Genomic DNA, 17,245 nt, shown 5'->3' with positions numbered 1-17,245 from the left:
AAGGACAATGTAGTGGAGTAAAAATACATGATACAGTTATAATAAATTATATTGTAGTGCCTCAAAATTACCTTGAAGTACTTTAGTAAATCTACTTTATTACCCAGTTGGAAATGTTTTTATAGGTTTTATTTAGAGCTTCACAAACATCTATCATTTACAAAAATAGGATAATGGTCAGTGTTTTCATAGGAGGCAAATGGAAATTAATTAAGATTCTCTCTTGTAACTCAGGGGAAAATAAGTTTCTCCTTAAATGTAATTGTCAGTATAATACTGTATCTTGTCACCTCTGAAGCCTTTGGAATAGGGCCATATTTAACAATTTTATTCATTATTGTCTGTCTTTATTTTGCTCAATTAGTTGTAAAATTATGGTATGTCTTTAACTAAAATGCAGAAATATGTTTCACCGGAGATTTCAGTCTTGAGAGTTTAACTTGTAACTAAATATTTACAAATGAGGATGTAGGTGACTTATATTTTCTCCCAGTCACAGTAGACTGCAGCACACTTCACAACACTTACATCTGGCTTCCAGCTGCTGTTTCCAATCTCGACTGAACAGATGTGCGATGGATTAACAGAAACACCATGAAGTATACACAACAAAAGATTAAAACTCACCATTTTATTATGATAATGTTATTTGATATGTCAAATTACAAGTGTATGATGTAACATAAAAACAGTTACAAACATATGTATGCATATTTACATTATATATTTATGAAAAGTAACAAGCTACATCTGTATAAAGAAAATACAACTATGACATGAGTTATTGGGACTATAAATTTTACATCATATACTTGGTATTCTCGAACCATGATAAGAAATACCTAGACGTGTAGAAACCAATAGAACCAGAACGAGAGATGTTAAATTGTAAGATGGAAACTAGGATGGACGTGAGGCACTTTTTTGAGGTTGTCAGGATGTGAAAGCCGATGGCACTAAGAAACTCAAAAGCAAAACAAAACAAAACAAAAAAAAAAAAAAGAAAGATGCACAGGAAAGAAATATGCACAAAGAAGAGAGAGTGAAAGTAAGAGAAAAAAAAGAAAGAAAAAACAGGCAGTGTTTACAGAATAGTTAAGAGTAGTACCATTTATACTGCAAGTTTCAAAACACAAATGTCTTCCACTATTTAGAACTAATCACATAAATGTTACGTCAAGCGCTGTAAGATGAAAAAAAGCTTACATATAGTATCATCAGTGCACCAAAGCATTGGAGAATTGAAACATAACCACTCAACTGCTGTGAAAAGTAACCTTTTTAAAACAATACACTGAAGAGAAAGAGTTTATATAGCTTTTTTTCTTTTTTAATCTACACAATGTCAAGAATGTACACTTGTATGCATTCCCAAAGATATGCACAATTTTTCCAAGATTGAAAGAGGATAAAAGACTAGCAGCAAAGTGGTTAAAACTGAAGTCTTATATAATGCAGGTCAAAAAAATATATATATTAAAGCGGACAGACACATGTTGCATATATAATACAGTACATGACAGGAAGTTGCACTGTGCTGGTTAATGCAGAATGAGAAGTGTTATTTCAGCATTCTCTACACTTTGTATAAATGCACGTCCTACATTTTGCTTCTCAGCCAGCAAGTTTTAATCAGGTTCATCAAACCTTGGTTCAGCTTGCAATAATGCAGGGCAATCCAATTACAATGGGAGAATATGACAACCAACCAAACATTTGGTTAAACACCAACCCCACACACACAAGCACGCTGGAAACTAACAGGCATACAGTACAAACACACATTCGCGGGCACATATATAGTAACACTCATGCACCCACACACCCACACGCACAAGTTTCCACTTCATCACACAGAGCAATCAAACATTTAAAAACTCACCGTCGTGGTTATATGCTGTTGGAGAATTAGGGTTTAACAGTCGTTCATAGCTAATTTTCTCTGTCAACACAATAAAATTAGTGATTGTATCTAGCAGCTTTATATGTATGTATGTATGTATATATATATTTATATATCAAACTTTTGAAACAAGTGGACTGCCACTACTGTACCGTGTTAGCACTATCCTTCCATCTACCGTACAAAACTAGAGAGAAACTCTATTAGAAGCTCAATAGTCATTTCCATCACAAACGCCCTCTACTTTTCAATGTGAAATAATACTAAAAGGTGACCTATGTACATAATGCTGTCAATTGAAGCTACAGTATATGCTGACAGCAACGATAAATACAGCTCTATCTTTAAAATTTCAAAGACAAATAAAGCTGGGATTATTATCAGTACTTAAATATAGTGTTAAGTATTTACAGGTGTTTGGAGTTTGGTACCAGGGGTTGGTCGTCTACCTATATAACGTTAAAGTGTCCTGTCCCGTCACTGACTCAGTCTGCAGAGAGGTCGATGTGTTTTCCCATGTTAGAAAGTTTGCATAGAAAGTAAAGGGAGCGTTGGTGTCGCTGGCCAGTCAGGGTGGAGTTAGGAAAAGTAACGTCTGTCCTGTGATCCAGTCGGATCAACACTGAGGTGCCACTACACCGTTTTAACCAGGAGTGACAGGAGGTGAGAAGATATGCATATCTGTTAGTTACAGCAAACGGATGTTGTACCAAATCTGCTGTTATAAATTGAGGTGTATTACATTTAGCGCTAATTTAGAACAAGCCAATACCTTAGTTAGGAAACATTTCGGTTATTGCAGCCAGACTTCCAAACTGAGCCGTTATTCCTGTTGGGAGTTTGTTCTAATCTAAGTGTTGTCGTCCAGAATAGTCTGAGTCGACAACAGTTTTGTGAGCAAGGTGTTAAATTGGACATTTTCTGCTCTTTCGGGTGGGATATGGGTTTCAAACACAGTTCAACTCTGGCTTACAGTCTGTCTAGTCCCTGTTTCCCAAGGATCTTAAAAAATATAAAAGTTAGTCATTTTTGTGGGAATACTCCTATTTGCTTTCTTGCTGAGAGTTAGATGATGCCGATCTGAAGTTTGTACGGTAAATACAAAGCTGGATCCAACAGCTAGCAGTTAGCTTAGCATAAAGACTGGAATCAGAGGAAGACAGCTAGTCTAAATCAGCCTACCAGCACCTGTACAGTTCACTAACACTGTATCTCGTTTGTTTAATTCAAACAAAAACCATTGCCTTTACAGCGTTCGGGATGTGTGGGACTATTTCTTGGCCAGGCACAGTAACTTCCAGGAATCTTTGCTGGTTTCCTGGCAACCTCATGAGCCCTCCAATAAACAGTCCTGTAAAACAGGAAATTGTCATTTTTACACATCCTACTGTACTTTTTATACAGATTAAACAAACAAGATATAAAGAGTTAATTAGTGAGCTTTTAAGGTGCTGGTGGGCAGATTTTTTTACCTTTGTACACAGCCAGGCTAGCTGTTGCCCCCTGTTTCTAGTCTTTATGCTAAGCTAAACTAACTGCTGGCTCCAGCCACATAATGAGAGGACAGACATGGGAGTGGTATTGATTTTCTCATCTAACTCGCAGAAAGAAAGTTAGTAAGCGCATTTCCCAAAATGACGAACTATTCCTTTAACAGTTTGACCCTTTCTTTGTTCAGAGACAAAGATGGGAAACAGGATACTGGTCAGCACTGTCAGGACATCAAAGCCTTACTAACATAGTCAGTGGTGATGTTACACATCAAATCACCAATGCATATGAAGACCTATGCACGCAAACACACACATACACACACACACACACACACACACAACATCTGTATGTTTTTTTTTAATAGCTAAGATACTCAGCATTCCTGAAACGCATTCATTCAGGACCTGTTAAATGGAGACACATGGAAGGAGTGGACTAACTTTTTAAGAACAACGTAATACTACACTTAGACAGGATATGAGGGTGAAATTAAGAAAACAAAAAGAAAAAAAACTGATTGTGGGACAAACATGGAAATTTGGAGAGGGTGCTGCAACCAAAGCTTGGAGAGCAGTGCTTTAAAGACGCCAAATTAGATGTTAAATTAGTGAAATTTATGTACAGACTAATTCCAAAATCAGAGGGATTCTCAATCAAAGAATAGCCTAATTTAAGTGCCTCATTATTTAACCAAGGAGCATTGTAACCCCTTACTCACCAAAACAAAACTTGCTGGTTGAGCAACATTTCAGCCTTTGTTTCAAAAATAATTATAAAAAATGAGCAGGAAAATAACAATGAAGAAACAAAAACACCAATTTCACTACAGCAGTAAATAACTGGACTCAAACTGAAATTCACTGAAGTGAATGAAATTGTCATGTGTATCGGTTTCAATTTAAAATGGTTCAAGAGGTTCTGATGCTTTTTTTTATTTTTTTGTGACGTGGAAAAAATATTTTTTCGGGGAAGTCAGCATGGTAAAGTCATTACCATTTTTTCCCTTCTAATCATGGAATCAATCCCTTTATTTTGGAATGCAATCAAATGGTCTAAATCACCTCGAGAAGGCAAGGTAATCATTTTAACATCTTCTAAATGAATGTCAAAAGCTATGCCGAGCTGTACCTTCAAAAAAACAAGCTGTTACTTTTTGAGTTTCTTAACATTCGATTGAAAGGAAAACAAGGAATAAAATTGGCCAAACATCCACCACAGCGACATCTCTCAAATGTTAAAATTATGCTAAATATGGTGGGTTAATGTACCACATCCATTTGAGAGGGTTACCTTTACTCTGGGGGGAAAATATCATTTCTAGTGCACTTTTTTCTGTCTAATAATTACATTGTCAGCAAATGTTGAAGCCATGAAGGAAAGGCCACTGTTACCCAACTGCAAATTCACAAAAAAGCAAGAACATATCCCTTTTAGCATACTCAAACAGCAAGTATTTTTTCTGAACGCAGAATAGTTTTGTTTTCTTTTTTTGTCATTAACTTGTCGCTCTCTGTACAAAAGACAAATTTTCCTTCATAAAGTTACACATTACTTGTAGTAGAGTTCTGACATTTGTGGCCTGGCTTTGTCAATGCATGAGTGTGAATGTGAGAGAGGTGTGTGTTTGTGTATGTGTTGTGTGTGTGTACGTGTACAGGTGTGTTTAGTAACATCTCCAAGTCTATTAATCTTAACGCCTCCTCCTCTTCTACTCCTCCGATTAAGCTCCTGAACTTAGCTTGATGCCCAGAGCTCCCACAAAGCATATGGTTTGTCCTCCACTGCTGCTTGTCGGCGACAAACACAAACTGAAATCTCCAAAAGCCCTCAGAGCTGGGGATCAACAACATCACCCCGTCTGAGAGGGGAATGAAAAAAGGATGCCGGCTTTTTAATTTTCCGCTTTTATCCACTTCCTGTGTTAGCTAGCTTTGAGGGTGTCCCAGTGTCCGGCGTCAGGTCACCCTGCGGCCTTGTGCTTGCCCCCACAGCAGCGGCAAGCCTCACCACAGTGGTGGCAGGCGCGCAGAGGCAGGTAGCAGCACATGCAGGGCGCGATGAAGGAGAGCGCCACCAGGGCCAGCCAGCGTAGGCAGAACTGCTCGTCAGATGTGTCACATGAGCAGGGGTCCGAGAAGTCGCCCTCGGAGTCGGACATGCAGTGGTACAGCATGCTCTCGGCACACAGCATGCAGCTGACTTTGTAGATGCACTGCTTGATCGGGTCGGGGGCGTCTTGGCACTGCCCCCGCCAGTTGTCTTCGTGGTTGAACATCTCTCGACAGTAGATGCAGCGCGAACGCTCTCCGTCCTCTCGTCGCCGTCGGCCCTTCTTGGACTTGAGCAGGGGGGAGGGCTGAGTCTTGATGGCTGTGTCCTTGCCCAGACCCAGCCCCATACCTGTTCCAATGCCCATACCAGAGCCAGAGTGGGAGTCCCCACCAGGGCCGTCGGGGAAGAGGTACTCGCACTTCTTACTGTCCAGTTTGTGGAAGGCGGTGGGGAAGTCCAGATCCTCGCGGTCAGCCTCCTGTTTCCACATGACAGGGTGGCGGTAGTCCTCATAGCCGCGGATGAGCACGTCCTTGCGTGGGTTGATGCGAACGATCTCCTCCTCGTCCATGTGAAAGCTGACATGACGAGTCGATTTAGAGACCTTCGAGAAGAGGGAAGTTGAGAGTCAGCGCTCAACAACAATGCGACATTAAAAGACATTATTTTGAATTATTTTTATGGAACATATAATTCAGATTTTGGGAAATGTAATGCAATTGGTTGTGTTGAGCAGAGGCGGACCTGTGGAGGCAGGTAGCGGCGGATGCTAGAGGGGAACTCGTCGAAGGGCTGGGTGCGGACGTAGCAGCCCCTGAATGGCTCGGTGGAGACAACGTTGTTCAAGGGAGAGAAGGGCTCTTTCATTGGGGTACAGATAGAGGGAGGCTCATCACACACCTGGAGAAATACAGAGAAGAAATAGGTAAGTTTGGAGATAGTTCACAGAAAAAAGTAAATTTCATCTTAACTTTCTCTTCTTCCAAGTGAAGGACAGAATTTCTCAGATGGACACACGTAAAAGAAAAAGAAAAGCCAGCAAAGTCATAAACATAGAACACTTTGTGCTCTGGTAAACATCAGTCATTCTAACACCCTATGTTACCATTTCACTACCAGATCAATTCAGCAACCGTTTTTGACTACAGGGTGTGTAGGCTCTGTGTGTGTGTGTGTGTGTGTGTTCTCCACTCTTCACCACCAGGGGGCATCCTGCGCCTACACTTGGCCATATGAGTGTGCTGTGTGGTGATGACTCAAGGCCCTTCTGTTAAGAACTCAGAGTTCCCATCAGCCTTGCATGTGTTCCCACAAACATTTTAACTGATGCAAAAACCTACAGACATGGGCCTAAAAAAGAGGCGCTTGAAACATTCGAATAAAAAAAACTAAATTTAAAAAGGAGAGAAATGTCGGAAACCGTGCGAGGTGAACGTCGAACAATGTCATAATTACAAGAGGGAAAGCTAACTGTTGACATCAATAATGTCTATAAATAACATCTTGTGAATGCCACAGACGGCATCAAATACAGTTTTATAAATACAGCAAAAGTATATTTCTGTACGTCCACAGGAATAAATACTTATGGCTCCAGTAGAAATAATACAATACTTCATTACTCATAGCAACAAAAACCAAAAGTGATGGCTATTTCATGATTCATGTGTGCAGAGGTGATGGAGGAGGATAGTCAGTTATTACATCAAGAGCCTTGTGATGATATTTTAGGTCCAGCATTAAGTCAGCGCGACCATCTGAACAACTTCCAGCGTGTTCATGCACCAAACATCATCTCTTCTATGAAAATTATATAAAAATATGAATCAGGGTCGATTAAATTCAAAATTTCAATTCATACAAGTGCATTCTTTGTAAATACTGTCATTTTATTTCTGAAAAATGATCCAAATAAACTTTAAAATAAAGGTCTTCGGTGTTATTCCTCTCTTCGAGTCCCACAGAAATACACAAACATGGACACACGCCGTTCAAACCCGATCCAACCGTATTCAAGCCTTGTTCACACTGGCTAGCTGTCCCTCTTTCCCACACACACCCCGACCTCATCAAGGCAGGGTTAGTCCTCCTCTCCTCCTCCCACCCTCTCTCTCTCTTTCTCTCTCTCTCTCTCTCTCTCTCCCTCTCTCTGCTCTGCGTGTGGAGGAGGCTGCTGGCTCTGGTTAGTCAGTGCCGTGTGTAAAGTAGCCCACGCCAGTGCTTTAACGCACAGCGGAAATCTGGTTTGCTCCCAGCTGCTGCTACAGTAATTACTGTCCTGTGGTTGCTAAGAGATGCTTCCTTTGACTTCTTTTTTTCCCTCTCTTTCTCTTCTTTTTTCTTTCTCTCTCTCCTCCTCCACTTTGCCCCCCTCCCTCCTCTCTAGACTGCTAACACATGGTGTGTGTGTATGTGTGTGTGTGTGTGTGCGACTTTGCTCCTTCTTTGCCTCCAAACATACCAAGTGGTGTAACACACATCCACAGCGTCTGCAGGGGAATGTGAGGAATAGGAGACAGTGGAGGGAGAGAAGAGAAAGAACAGAACAGGAAAAAATGAGCTTGTGTTGTATTTGTGTGTGTGTGTGTGTGTGTGTGTGTGTGTGTGTGTGTGTGAGAGAGAGGAGAGAGAAAAGAGAAAGAGAGCGAGAGGCCAAAGAGTCTGCCGAGGGAATGTCATAAACCAGCTCCAGCTGGAGAAATGCAGCACAGAACTTAAAAAGCCAGATGACAGCTGTGTGTGTATGTGAGAGAAAGAGAAAGGAGCGAGGGGTGGAGAGGTGGGGGGGCGAAATGGGAAACAGACTTGGGCTTCCTTTTAAAGCGCTTGCCTAAGCCCCTCCATTCAAAGGCATGCGTGGGGGCTAGGGCTGGGTATCGTTTTCATGTTATCGATTCCAATACTGCTCATCGATTCCAGTTCTTATCAATGCCCAGTTTCAATGCCAATATGGTAAATAGAAGAGGTCAAATGTTGAGATAGCAAAAATATCTTTTATCGTTTCATTAAAATAAGTGAATTCAAAGTATTTTTAACTGAACATTTACAAAGTAAATTGTACAATAAAAACATACCATCCAGTCAATACATACATTTTCTTGTGGATGCTGTGGTATTTTCACACTTCCGTGAAAAACGACTGAAAAAGGTAGCAGTGAGGTTCCTACTGTAGGACGGATTCCGGTGCTCGACAACCTCAAATTTTGTTGTTTTATTCAATGTGAAATTGAAATAAACTAATCATGTCTGTCAGTCCCCAAAGCCCTAAGGAATACTCTAGAAAAACAGGGCTATAGAAAAACATTGTGCAAGTTTTTCCTTGCTAGTGTATCCTTGCAATGAAACACAAAAAGCGCAAGTCTGTCAGAGCAATAGGGGCAAAAATGCTAGAACTAACACCTTGCTGCAACCAAATAAACAAAGTCAATACATCAAAACAGAAGGTATGTTATGGCTAGTGAGGTGCTAGTGCTGGTTGATGACACGCTCAGGCTAGGAGACCACAAGACATCAAACGCCAAACATTCTTTTAGATCAACGCCGTGCTGCCTTAAATGTTTGGTCCCACATGCATCGCACTTTGCCTTGTTGCTTGCTTTAATAAAGTGAAGCCACACTTTAGAGCGTTTATCGTGGTCCATTTTTCACTACTATTGTGATGTTGGCCATGCTCATATCAACAAATCAACATGCTGTTGCGTTGATGCATGACATAGACAGATCCTGGCAGATAGCCGCGTCCTTGCAGATATATAGCCTGTAACGCAATAACTCTGTATTAAAGATAGAAAAGAATAGAGAAGAAAAGGCTGTGAGCAAGTTTGGATGTTCGATCAGAAACAGTAAACGGTTGTCTGTCATATCGGTTTCTCACACTCTAGAAATAGGTCTTAGCATAATAAGTTAACTAAAAATCAAAGTACTACAGTCAAGTTCTTGGCTAGTCCCCACGTATCCCTTAAAAGAAGAGTTTGACATTTTGAGAAACATGCTTTCTTGCCAAGTTGAGAGGATCGATACCACTCTCATACATGTCTGTACGCTGAATATGAAGCTACAGTTAGGAGAGCTTAACTTAGCATAAAGACTGGAAACAGCTAGCCTGGTTCAGTCCAAACGTAATAAAATCTGCCTACCAGTACCTCTGAAGCCCACTAATTACATTATATCTCATTTGTTTAATCCATATAGGTCAATGTGAAGTCAATGTAGCCAGTCAAGAAATAGTCTGATGCATAAACACCCTTAAAAATCACTAATTGTTGTATTTTTACACTTTTGGTTTTTGAACGGATTAAAATAAAGACATAATTTGTTAACTGGTGAGTTTTGGACAAACCCTTTAGACAGACCCAGGCTAGCCCTTTCCGGTCTTTGTGCTAAGCTAAGCAACTGCTGGCTGTAGCTTCTTCATATTCAGATTAAGATTTCTTTATTGTCATTTCCCGGCACTCACATAAATTAAAAAGAAATTTGACCTCTGCATTTGACTCATCCTATATACATCCTATTGTATAAAAGTGGTCAGGGGCACTGACAGGAGGATTAAATCTATGTCTATGTCAGGAAAACCACACAAACACGAGGGGAAGTCCACACAGAAAGGACCTGGGACAGGCTGTGGTTTGAACCCAGGACACTCTTGCTGTGAGGCAAGTATGTAAGTGTGCAAGTGTGTCAGACAGTACTAACCGCTGAACCATTTCGTTGACAGACACGAGTGGTATCAATCTTATCTCATCTAACACAAAGCAACAAAGAAGAATAACAACAAGTGTATTTCCCAAAATGTGGAACTATTCCTTTAAACCACTCTTCTACCTGGCTCCATGGTGTTTTATGGAGCCCTATCAAGCCGCACCAAACCAGCCTGAAAGTTTTTGGTCTACCAGTCAGGCTGTAAAAATCAACTGGCCAACAAAACCTCTGTGTACTAAACTGATAAGAGAAAACTTCCTGCCAGTGCTAAATTAGATGCGGATGTTTTCCTGTGGCATTCGAAAAAAATGCATTTTACTTTGTACTAGCGGAAGGACTGCGGTGGTACAACATAATTCCTGGCACTGGGTCATCACAGCTGAGTAGAGTGTTGTGCAACCACTTTTTTTTTTTTTCTTCTTTTTTTTTTTTAATGGGTAAAGTATGTTGCATGTGCATACAGTGTGTGTGTGTGTTGTGTGTGTGTCTCTCTGAGTTAGAGGAAGAATGTGATCTGCTTGTGAAGGCCATACAAGTGGGTGCTGAGCCTCAGTGGGCAGGATGTGGGTGGAGAGGACAGTCTTGAACGCATTTACATTGACACACACACACACCACACGCACTACTCACACATACATCATTCAAATGCTTGAAATAACACAAGACTATCATGAATTCCAGTCATTTCAAATACTTAAAGACATTTTCTAGAGATGTCTGAATCTAATCACTAAACAAGGCTAGGTGGTAACCCCTCATTCTGATGAGACTCTGGTGAGTTTTCCAGACAAGGTCACAGCTACTCAGGGAAGATCTACTACTTTTTTAAATTTATTTTTATTTTAACTTTATTATAAGTCAGGTAATCTCATTGAGATTGATATTTTTTTCCAAGAGTGACTTCTAGAAGTGCACAGCAATAACACAAACTAAAGACCCGAACACAGGAATTTATGTATTCCTTCATGAGCCTGTGTATGACGTGAGAGCTGATATTCTATAAAAGTATCAGTACAAACAGTGGTGTGACTTTATGATGGAGAATAAAGCAACACAGCTAATGTCACACCTTGTGGTGTGGTGGTATTTTGCTAGTTCTCTGGCTGCAGCACTTACCACTGGTTCACTTCTCTTTCTCTGTAGCCCAGGTCTCCGACCGCAACATTCGGGTGCCAAATCACCATGGTGACACCCTCGGTGGCTCACTCACTGAACCTTGTGAACACCCCCTTCTAGCCCCCCTCCCCCCCGCTGCCTAGCAACAGTGGTGCCATTGGATTTCCTGTATGTTCAGGCTGATTCCTTAAAGAGGAACTTCGCCACAGGAACAGGAACGCAGCTCCCTCCTTCACTGCTCATTCAGGGCGTCAGATAATAGGGAGGGGTGGGTGTGGGAGTGAGGGGGGTCAAATGTGATGACAAGCCTCTGGTAAGTGCTATGAACACCACATCCTTAAACTAGAATTTAATAGGCGGTATGGTATGATGTCAAAAATAAGAAACACCATGAAATGCAATACAACAGTCCAGCTACTATTAACTATATAGTTGAGGCAACTATCTTAGTTGTTTCCGTGTTCACTCAGTTCTGTTGTAGATTTTGAGGCTGTACCTTTGTCTACACCTCAAACTACAATTACTAGAGTTTCATAAACACATCTTTGACACTGTGCTAACAGCATTTCATTAAGTTTCACAAATGTAGCACTCATTGCAGGACTGCTGTATTGGACTGCCTTACAATGTGCAGAGCTTTCTATATCTCTGGTGACTCAAGTATGCATTTAGAAGAACTGCACTTCCTCCCATAAACTTTTCACCTACATTGCAATCAGAAGCAGAACAGGTGACTGACGTTGCTGTAACAGGCCTGATATCTAAAACAAATGAACATGGGTGTGTAAGCTTGAACTATATACCTGCTGCCTGTCTCCGCTAAAGAGAGAACAGCATTCTTAACCACACATGTTGATAGTCAATAGAGTGCCACATGCCAAAGAACAGGGCAAATACATACCATTCTTAACATGCAGTGTTCACCCTATCAACAAAAAGGAGGCCCGACACATGCCGATCACAGGCAGGTTGGATAACATTGAAATCACAGAGAATTTTCACCAAGCTGCCTTTGAACAACCAGCACCTGAGGCAATAGTTATTATATCGGCATCAAATGTAACAAGAGTGACAGCTACCATGGTGGAATGATAGAGACGGCTAAGCCTGCTCTAGCACATTTGCTGGCCAACACCCAGCTTCACCTCAGGGTCTGGCTGGCACTGGTTAAACACCTGTAAATCTCTAAGAACAACTGTTAGAAAACAAAGGCAGGTGTCAGCGCCTGGCTGGGACACATCAGGGCTCAAAACATATGGCTCGGGTTCTAGCTACGACCTGCCTCCTCTACAGCAGTGAGGGAGAGTGGAATGATAAATATGACTTTATAAAATCCAACATTACACTTACACAAGTGCACTTTACACAGATATGTGGTGAACAATTCTTAAACCCTAAATACTTTTGGCCTAACGCACTCAAACGGGGAAAACTGAACTGCTCAAAGTACGCAAGAAAAACAACAATACACATTTTCTTCTAAAACAGCCAGAACGTCTCAGCTCTGATCTCACTCACCGGTAGTCCATCCTCGGGAGTATCCCCTTCCCCAAACGACCGACAACCTGGAAGAGAGGAAGAACACAGAAGAGAGGAAGATTAGAGTACTGACATGGTCATTTTATCCACTTAATAGTAGACAGCATACCTACAGTCAGTAAGCCACAACAGGCTTAGATAAATAAAATAACAGCACGTGATCTATGTAACATCTCAAAGAAAACCTCACACAAACACCAATGATATTACTGACATGTAGAATCAGCTTTTTGTACACTACACAATCTCATGGTCCACTAGTGAAATCCTTTCCCAGACGCAAACTAATCCACTTCCATCCACTTCCTTGCACAAATGCATGAAACCAAAAATATATTTCCACTTAAAACCCTAAGTACAATTCTTATATTTAATTCATCAAAAACTACTTCACTGTCAATGGGTGACATCTTCCCTCCTTAGCAAGTTAAAGCCACCACATTTACACATTTACAACACTGATTCTTGTCAAGGCCAAAATAGGCCAAGACTTCTGCTTTCCTCTGACTGCAGCCTAATGGGGGGGGGAAGAAATGAAAGCTGCTTTGTGTCAGTGGGGCACACAGAAGTTAATGAAATATGCATGCGTAGAATAATGTAACCCCCGACCTCGGCTAAAACACCATGCGCCATTTCCGCATCCAAAACACCTCGTCTGCAGATGCTGGAGTCAGAGCTTATGTTTCAGGTATCAGGCTGACCGTGTTACAGCTTTTCATTACCTCAGAGAATAATAACAGCTTCTGTGGATGGTGTCAGGCAAACCCAACAGACACTGACGTCACTAAAAAGTAGTGCCAAACAGCATATGAAGTAACGTCAGAATAGTAACTATTCTGGTATGCAGTACCTTCCTAGCTTAATCTGTTTCCAATCCTACATTATTGGTCTTATAATTTACCAAGCTGATTTTCTCTCCTTTGATTGGAGATGTAATGAAGTCCAACAACAAAGTGACAAGAAATGCAAATATTAAAACGAAATTTGAACAAGCTACATGTACACTCAGTAGTTTCTGCATGTCTGGCTCCAGAAGAGTCATTTAGTATAATTATAACTTTACCGGTACAGGAATTCAAACTAATATTGTAGTTTCACCCTTCTTTAATTAAAACACAACACTACTGTATGTCTGCTGAAAGCAAACCTAGCACGAGAAGCAACAGCAGCCAACATATTCCAGATAAAAGAATACACTGTTAAAGAAACTTAAAACATGAGAAAATGGTTGCAGCTACAGTTGTGGCAAAACAGCGATTAAACCACTTCCATTGGGATGAAGGGGAAACTGTTTGTACCTGGGGCATCAGGAGGAGGTTCTTTTTAAAACTTAGGTTCACTTAATTAAAGGCCTCATTTGAAGCGCTGAGGCAACAGCCAGCCTGTCTGCATTCAGTGAAGCGAGCACAGCAATACATGGCAGTGATGTCTCCGCCACAGAGAGGACAGAGAAGATTTCACTGGGCTTGTGTTAGACACCGTCTGTCCATCGGTGTGTCTGTGTCTCTGAATCACATGGAGGAAGGTGTATGTGTGTATGCATTTCTTCACTACTGAGAGAAAGAGGCTTCCTGCAGCACGACTCTGGCAGTGCTGGGCCGCGAAGCTGCCTGAGCCATGTGCCCAGTGTTGCCATGGCAACAGAGGACTGCAAGACTGATACACACACGTGCGCACACATACACACAGGCAAAACATATTCTCTCTCTCTCTCCCTTTCTCTCTCTCACTGCCTCTTTTTCTCCCCACACACATTCAACGCAGCAGTCCAGCAGCAGAACGATGCAACAGGAATACAGAAGAACCTGCCTGCCTGCCTGCCTGCCTGCCTGCCTGCCTGCCTGCCTGCCCGCCCGCCTGCCTGCCTGCCTGCGCTGAGGAGAGGCATTACACAACACTGGCAGAATACAGAAGATGCCAGGAGAGAAAGGAGAACAGAGGGAGGAGAGGACAGCAGGGGAAGGAGAGAGAGAGAGAGAGAGAGAGAGAGAAGTGCACTGGGGAGTTGAAACTCACCATCACCTGCTGTAGCTGACATTCACAGGAAAGAGTTGAAGCATTTACTAGCAGACACAATACTGTACGGCCTCTGCGTCAGCTACGGGGAAATGTGTTTAATCACCCTGTCCCGCTATCAGAGATGTTTCCACATCTTGCTGTGTGAAAGGGGGGTTGCAACTATTATTTTCATTATTGATTATTCTGACAATTATTTTCTCAATTAATCTATAAAATGTGTCCCAGAGCCAAAGGTGTTGTCTTCCTATTGCCCCAAATCCAAAAATACTCTATATACTATCACAGAGAGCTATGAAAACCAGCAAATATCCACGTTTAAGAAGCTGGAAGCAGCTTTTTTTTGGCAAAAAAAGATCAATTGATTACCACAATAGTTGCCGTTTAATTTTCAACCAACTGATCTATTAATCAGCTGATCATTTCAGCTCTAATGCGAACCGTTTTGATGTCATTACAGCCATAGGCCAACACGCTCACACCAACCAAGCAGTCCTGATGGATGACCTCCAATAGCTGATTAATATAGTTTTACGTTTAAAGCAATCCATGATTCTTTTCTCTCCTCCTTCATTTGAAATTGAGAGTCGAAGCTATTTGCAAAGCCAGCTCGACAGTTGTTGCCCGTGATTACCTTTCACCTAGAATTTGTGTGGACTGGTGCCCAGGAAGTTCAAATCCAAGATAAACTGTTGTGGGCAAGAAGCTACTGATGCCCAGCGGTGATAAGCCTTTACGATATGTTCTGCTGTACCTCCTCTACGCTCCCCAGGGTTCCCGGGTCTAGAGAGTAAAGAAGATTATAGCTCCCCAGCCAGCCAGCCAGCCTCTTGTGTAATATGGGGCTGGGTGGCAGATTGCTGAGCTGGCGATTCTCCTGCTAATTGGATGACTTTGCAACCTCTGGCACTGAACTAAAAAATAATGCTTATCAGGACCCAAAGCTGCTAACTCAATTCAGAGACTCAACTCCACTCGAGTGTAATATCTAGTTTAGCATTTAAAAAAAAAAAAATGAATGAATGAATATCACGCTGTACACTGATCAAACCAAACATTGGCTTTTTTTTTTTTTAAGACTAGCCTAGCCAGTCCTCAAACTTACTTAATAAGTCTGAGCAACATAAAAGCCTGACCCAGTCAAGCTTCCTCTGACTAAAACTCTGCCCTCATCTCAGGTTGCCACCCATTCTTTGAGTCTTTCTCACCAACCCTCCCTCCCCTCTCTCGCTCTGTCATATATCACCCACTGTCTGGGCACAGCTTTGCCTTGCCAGTCTCTACAGGAAGTAGAGAGTTTATCTGGGCAGCTGGCACTGATAAGATAACACAGGAAGGGTCATGCTTGGGTGAGTGAGCAGGTAGCACGGTGGGGGGGGGGGGGGGGTTGAGGGGAGTCATCAACGCTAATCAACACTATGCATCTCTCCTAGAACAGATGCTAGGTCAGCCATTACAAGCCAATGACAAACAGGCAGGAATACAGGCTGCAGACACCCGCCAGCAGAATGCATGCCGCATTCATACACATACACCCATATTATTTTACACGTATTGGATGGCTGCCAACATGCATAGTATAGTGCAACCTCTCAGAGGGAATTCCAAACAAACCTGGTGTTATGATGATAGGCTGAGAGGAGTGAAAAAAACATGGCAGCGAGAATTCTGTGGGCTACTCTGATTTTTTGATATGGAAACAATAGCCGATGCTGGTTGCTTGATTCCCAAGTTAAGGGACGTTCCGCTGAGTTGATCCTGACTTTGTTATCTGGTTTTACCTGCTCTAAACTAAAAAAACACACACACACACACAAGCAGACATATACGCACACATATGCCCACCTTGGTTGATGTCCTCGATGGCCCGGCGTATACCCCGGTCGAAGGCACGGGCATCAGCGGGACTCTGGAAGGTCAGTCCGAACTTCTTGTCGTTGATCCTCCAGTGGTGGAAGATTGGGTTGACCTTGTTGTATACTAGGTCTTTCTGCAGGACACACTCCAGCACCACCTGACAAAAAAAACACACACACAGAGTCGAGAGTGAAACAACAAGGTGTGGTGACAATTAAAGGTGGGGTCACACAACTTGGTTCTTTCCCTATAGACTCAGGCAGTGCTAGAAAATTAAAATTCCATTTGGGAGACTGTCAAGCTATAAGTTGGTAGTATGCAGACTGGAAACTGCATCATTTAAAGGTCTGTGGGAAGGACTCTTTGGGGGAACACAGATGTAAATCCTTCATCTTATTCCTCACCCTAAGCTGTTTAAATGTGTCACATTCAATCATTCCACCACGACGTGAATTTGGGGGGGGGGGGGGCCTGCAACTCAAACTACACATAACTCCAGAGTTTCTAAAATAGAAATCAAAAGAAAAAAAAAAAATCATCCTAAGCCCAATAATTTCACATACTTTTTTG

The 17,245-nt window shown here is 41.8% G+C and overlaps 1 protein-coding gene across 3 annotated transcripts in view; it reads right to left on the bottom strand.

The window, feature by feature from the left end:
- Positions 1-616: 616 nt before the first annotated feature.
- spred1 (sprouty related EVH1 domain containing 1) overlaps positions 617-17,245 on the bottom strand; it is a 44,770-nt gene continuing 28,141 nt past the window's right edge. For all 3 annotated transcript variants that reach the window (XM_042388099.1, XM_042388100.1, XM_042388098.1), the window contains 4 exons: positions 16,664-16,832; positions 12,782-12,828; positions 6,194-6,349; positions 617-6,053 (listed from right to left, as the gene is read on the bottom strand). In XM_042388099.1, coding sequence (XP_042244033.1) covers positions 5,358-6,053; positions 6,194-6,349; positions 12,782-12,828; positions 16,664-16,832 — 1,068 coding nt within the window. In that variant the 3' untranslated portion in view covers positions 617-5,357. The remainder of the gene's footprint in view (positions 6,054-6,193; positions 6,350-12,781; positions 12,829-16,663; positions 16,833-17,245) is intronic.

The sequence above is a fragment of the Thunnus maccoyii genome, chromosome 16 (assembly GCF_910596095.1).
Source record: "Thunnus maccoyii chromosome 16, fThuMac1.1, whole genome shotgun sequence".
Taxonomy (NCBI): Eukaryota; Metazoa; Chordata; class Actinopteri; order Scombriformes; family Scombridae; genus Thunnus; species Thunnus maccoyii.
The sequence above is the reverse complement of the archived record's forward strand: the minus strand, read 5'-3'. Positions and strand labels throughout refer to the sequence as shown.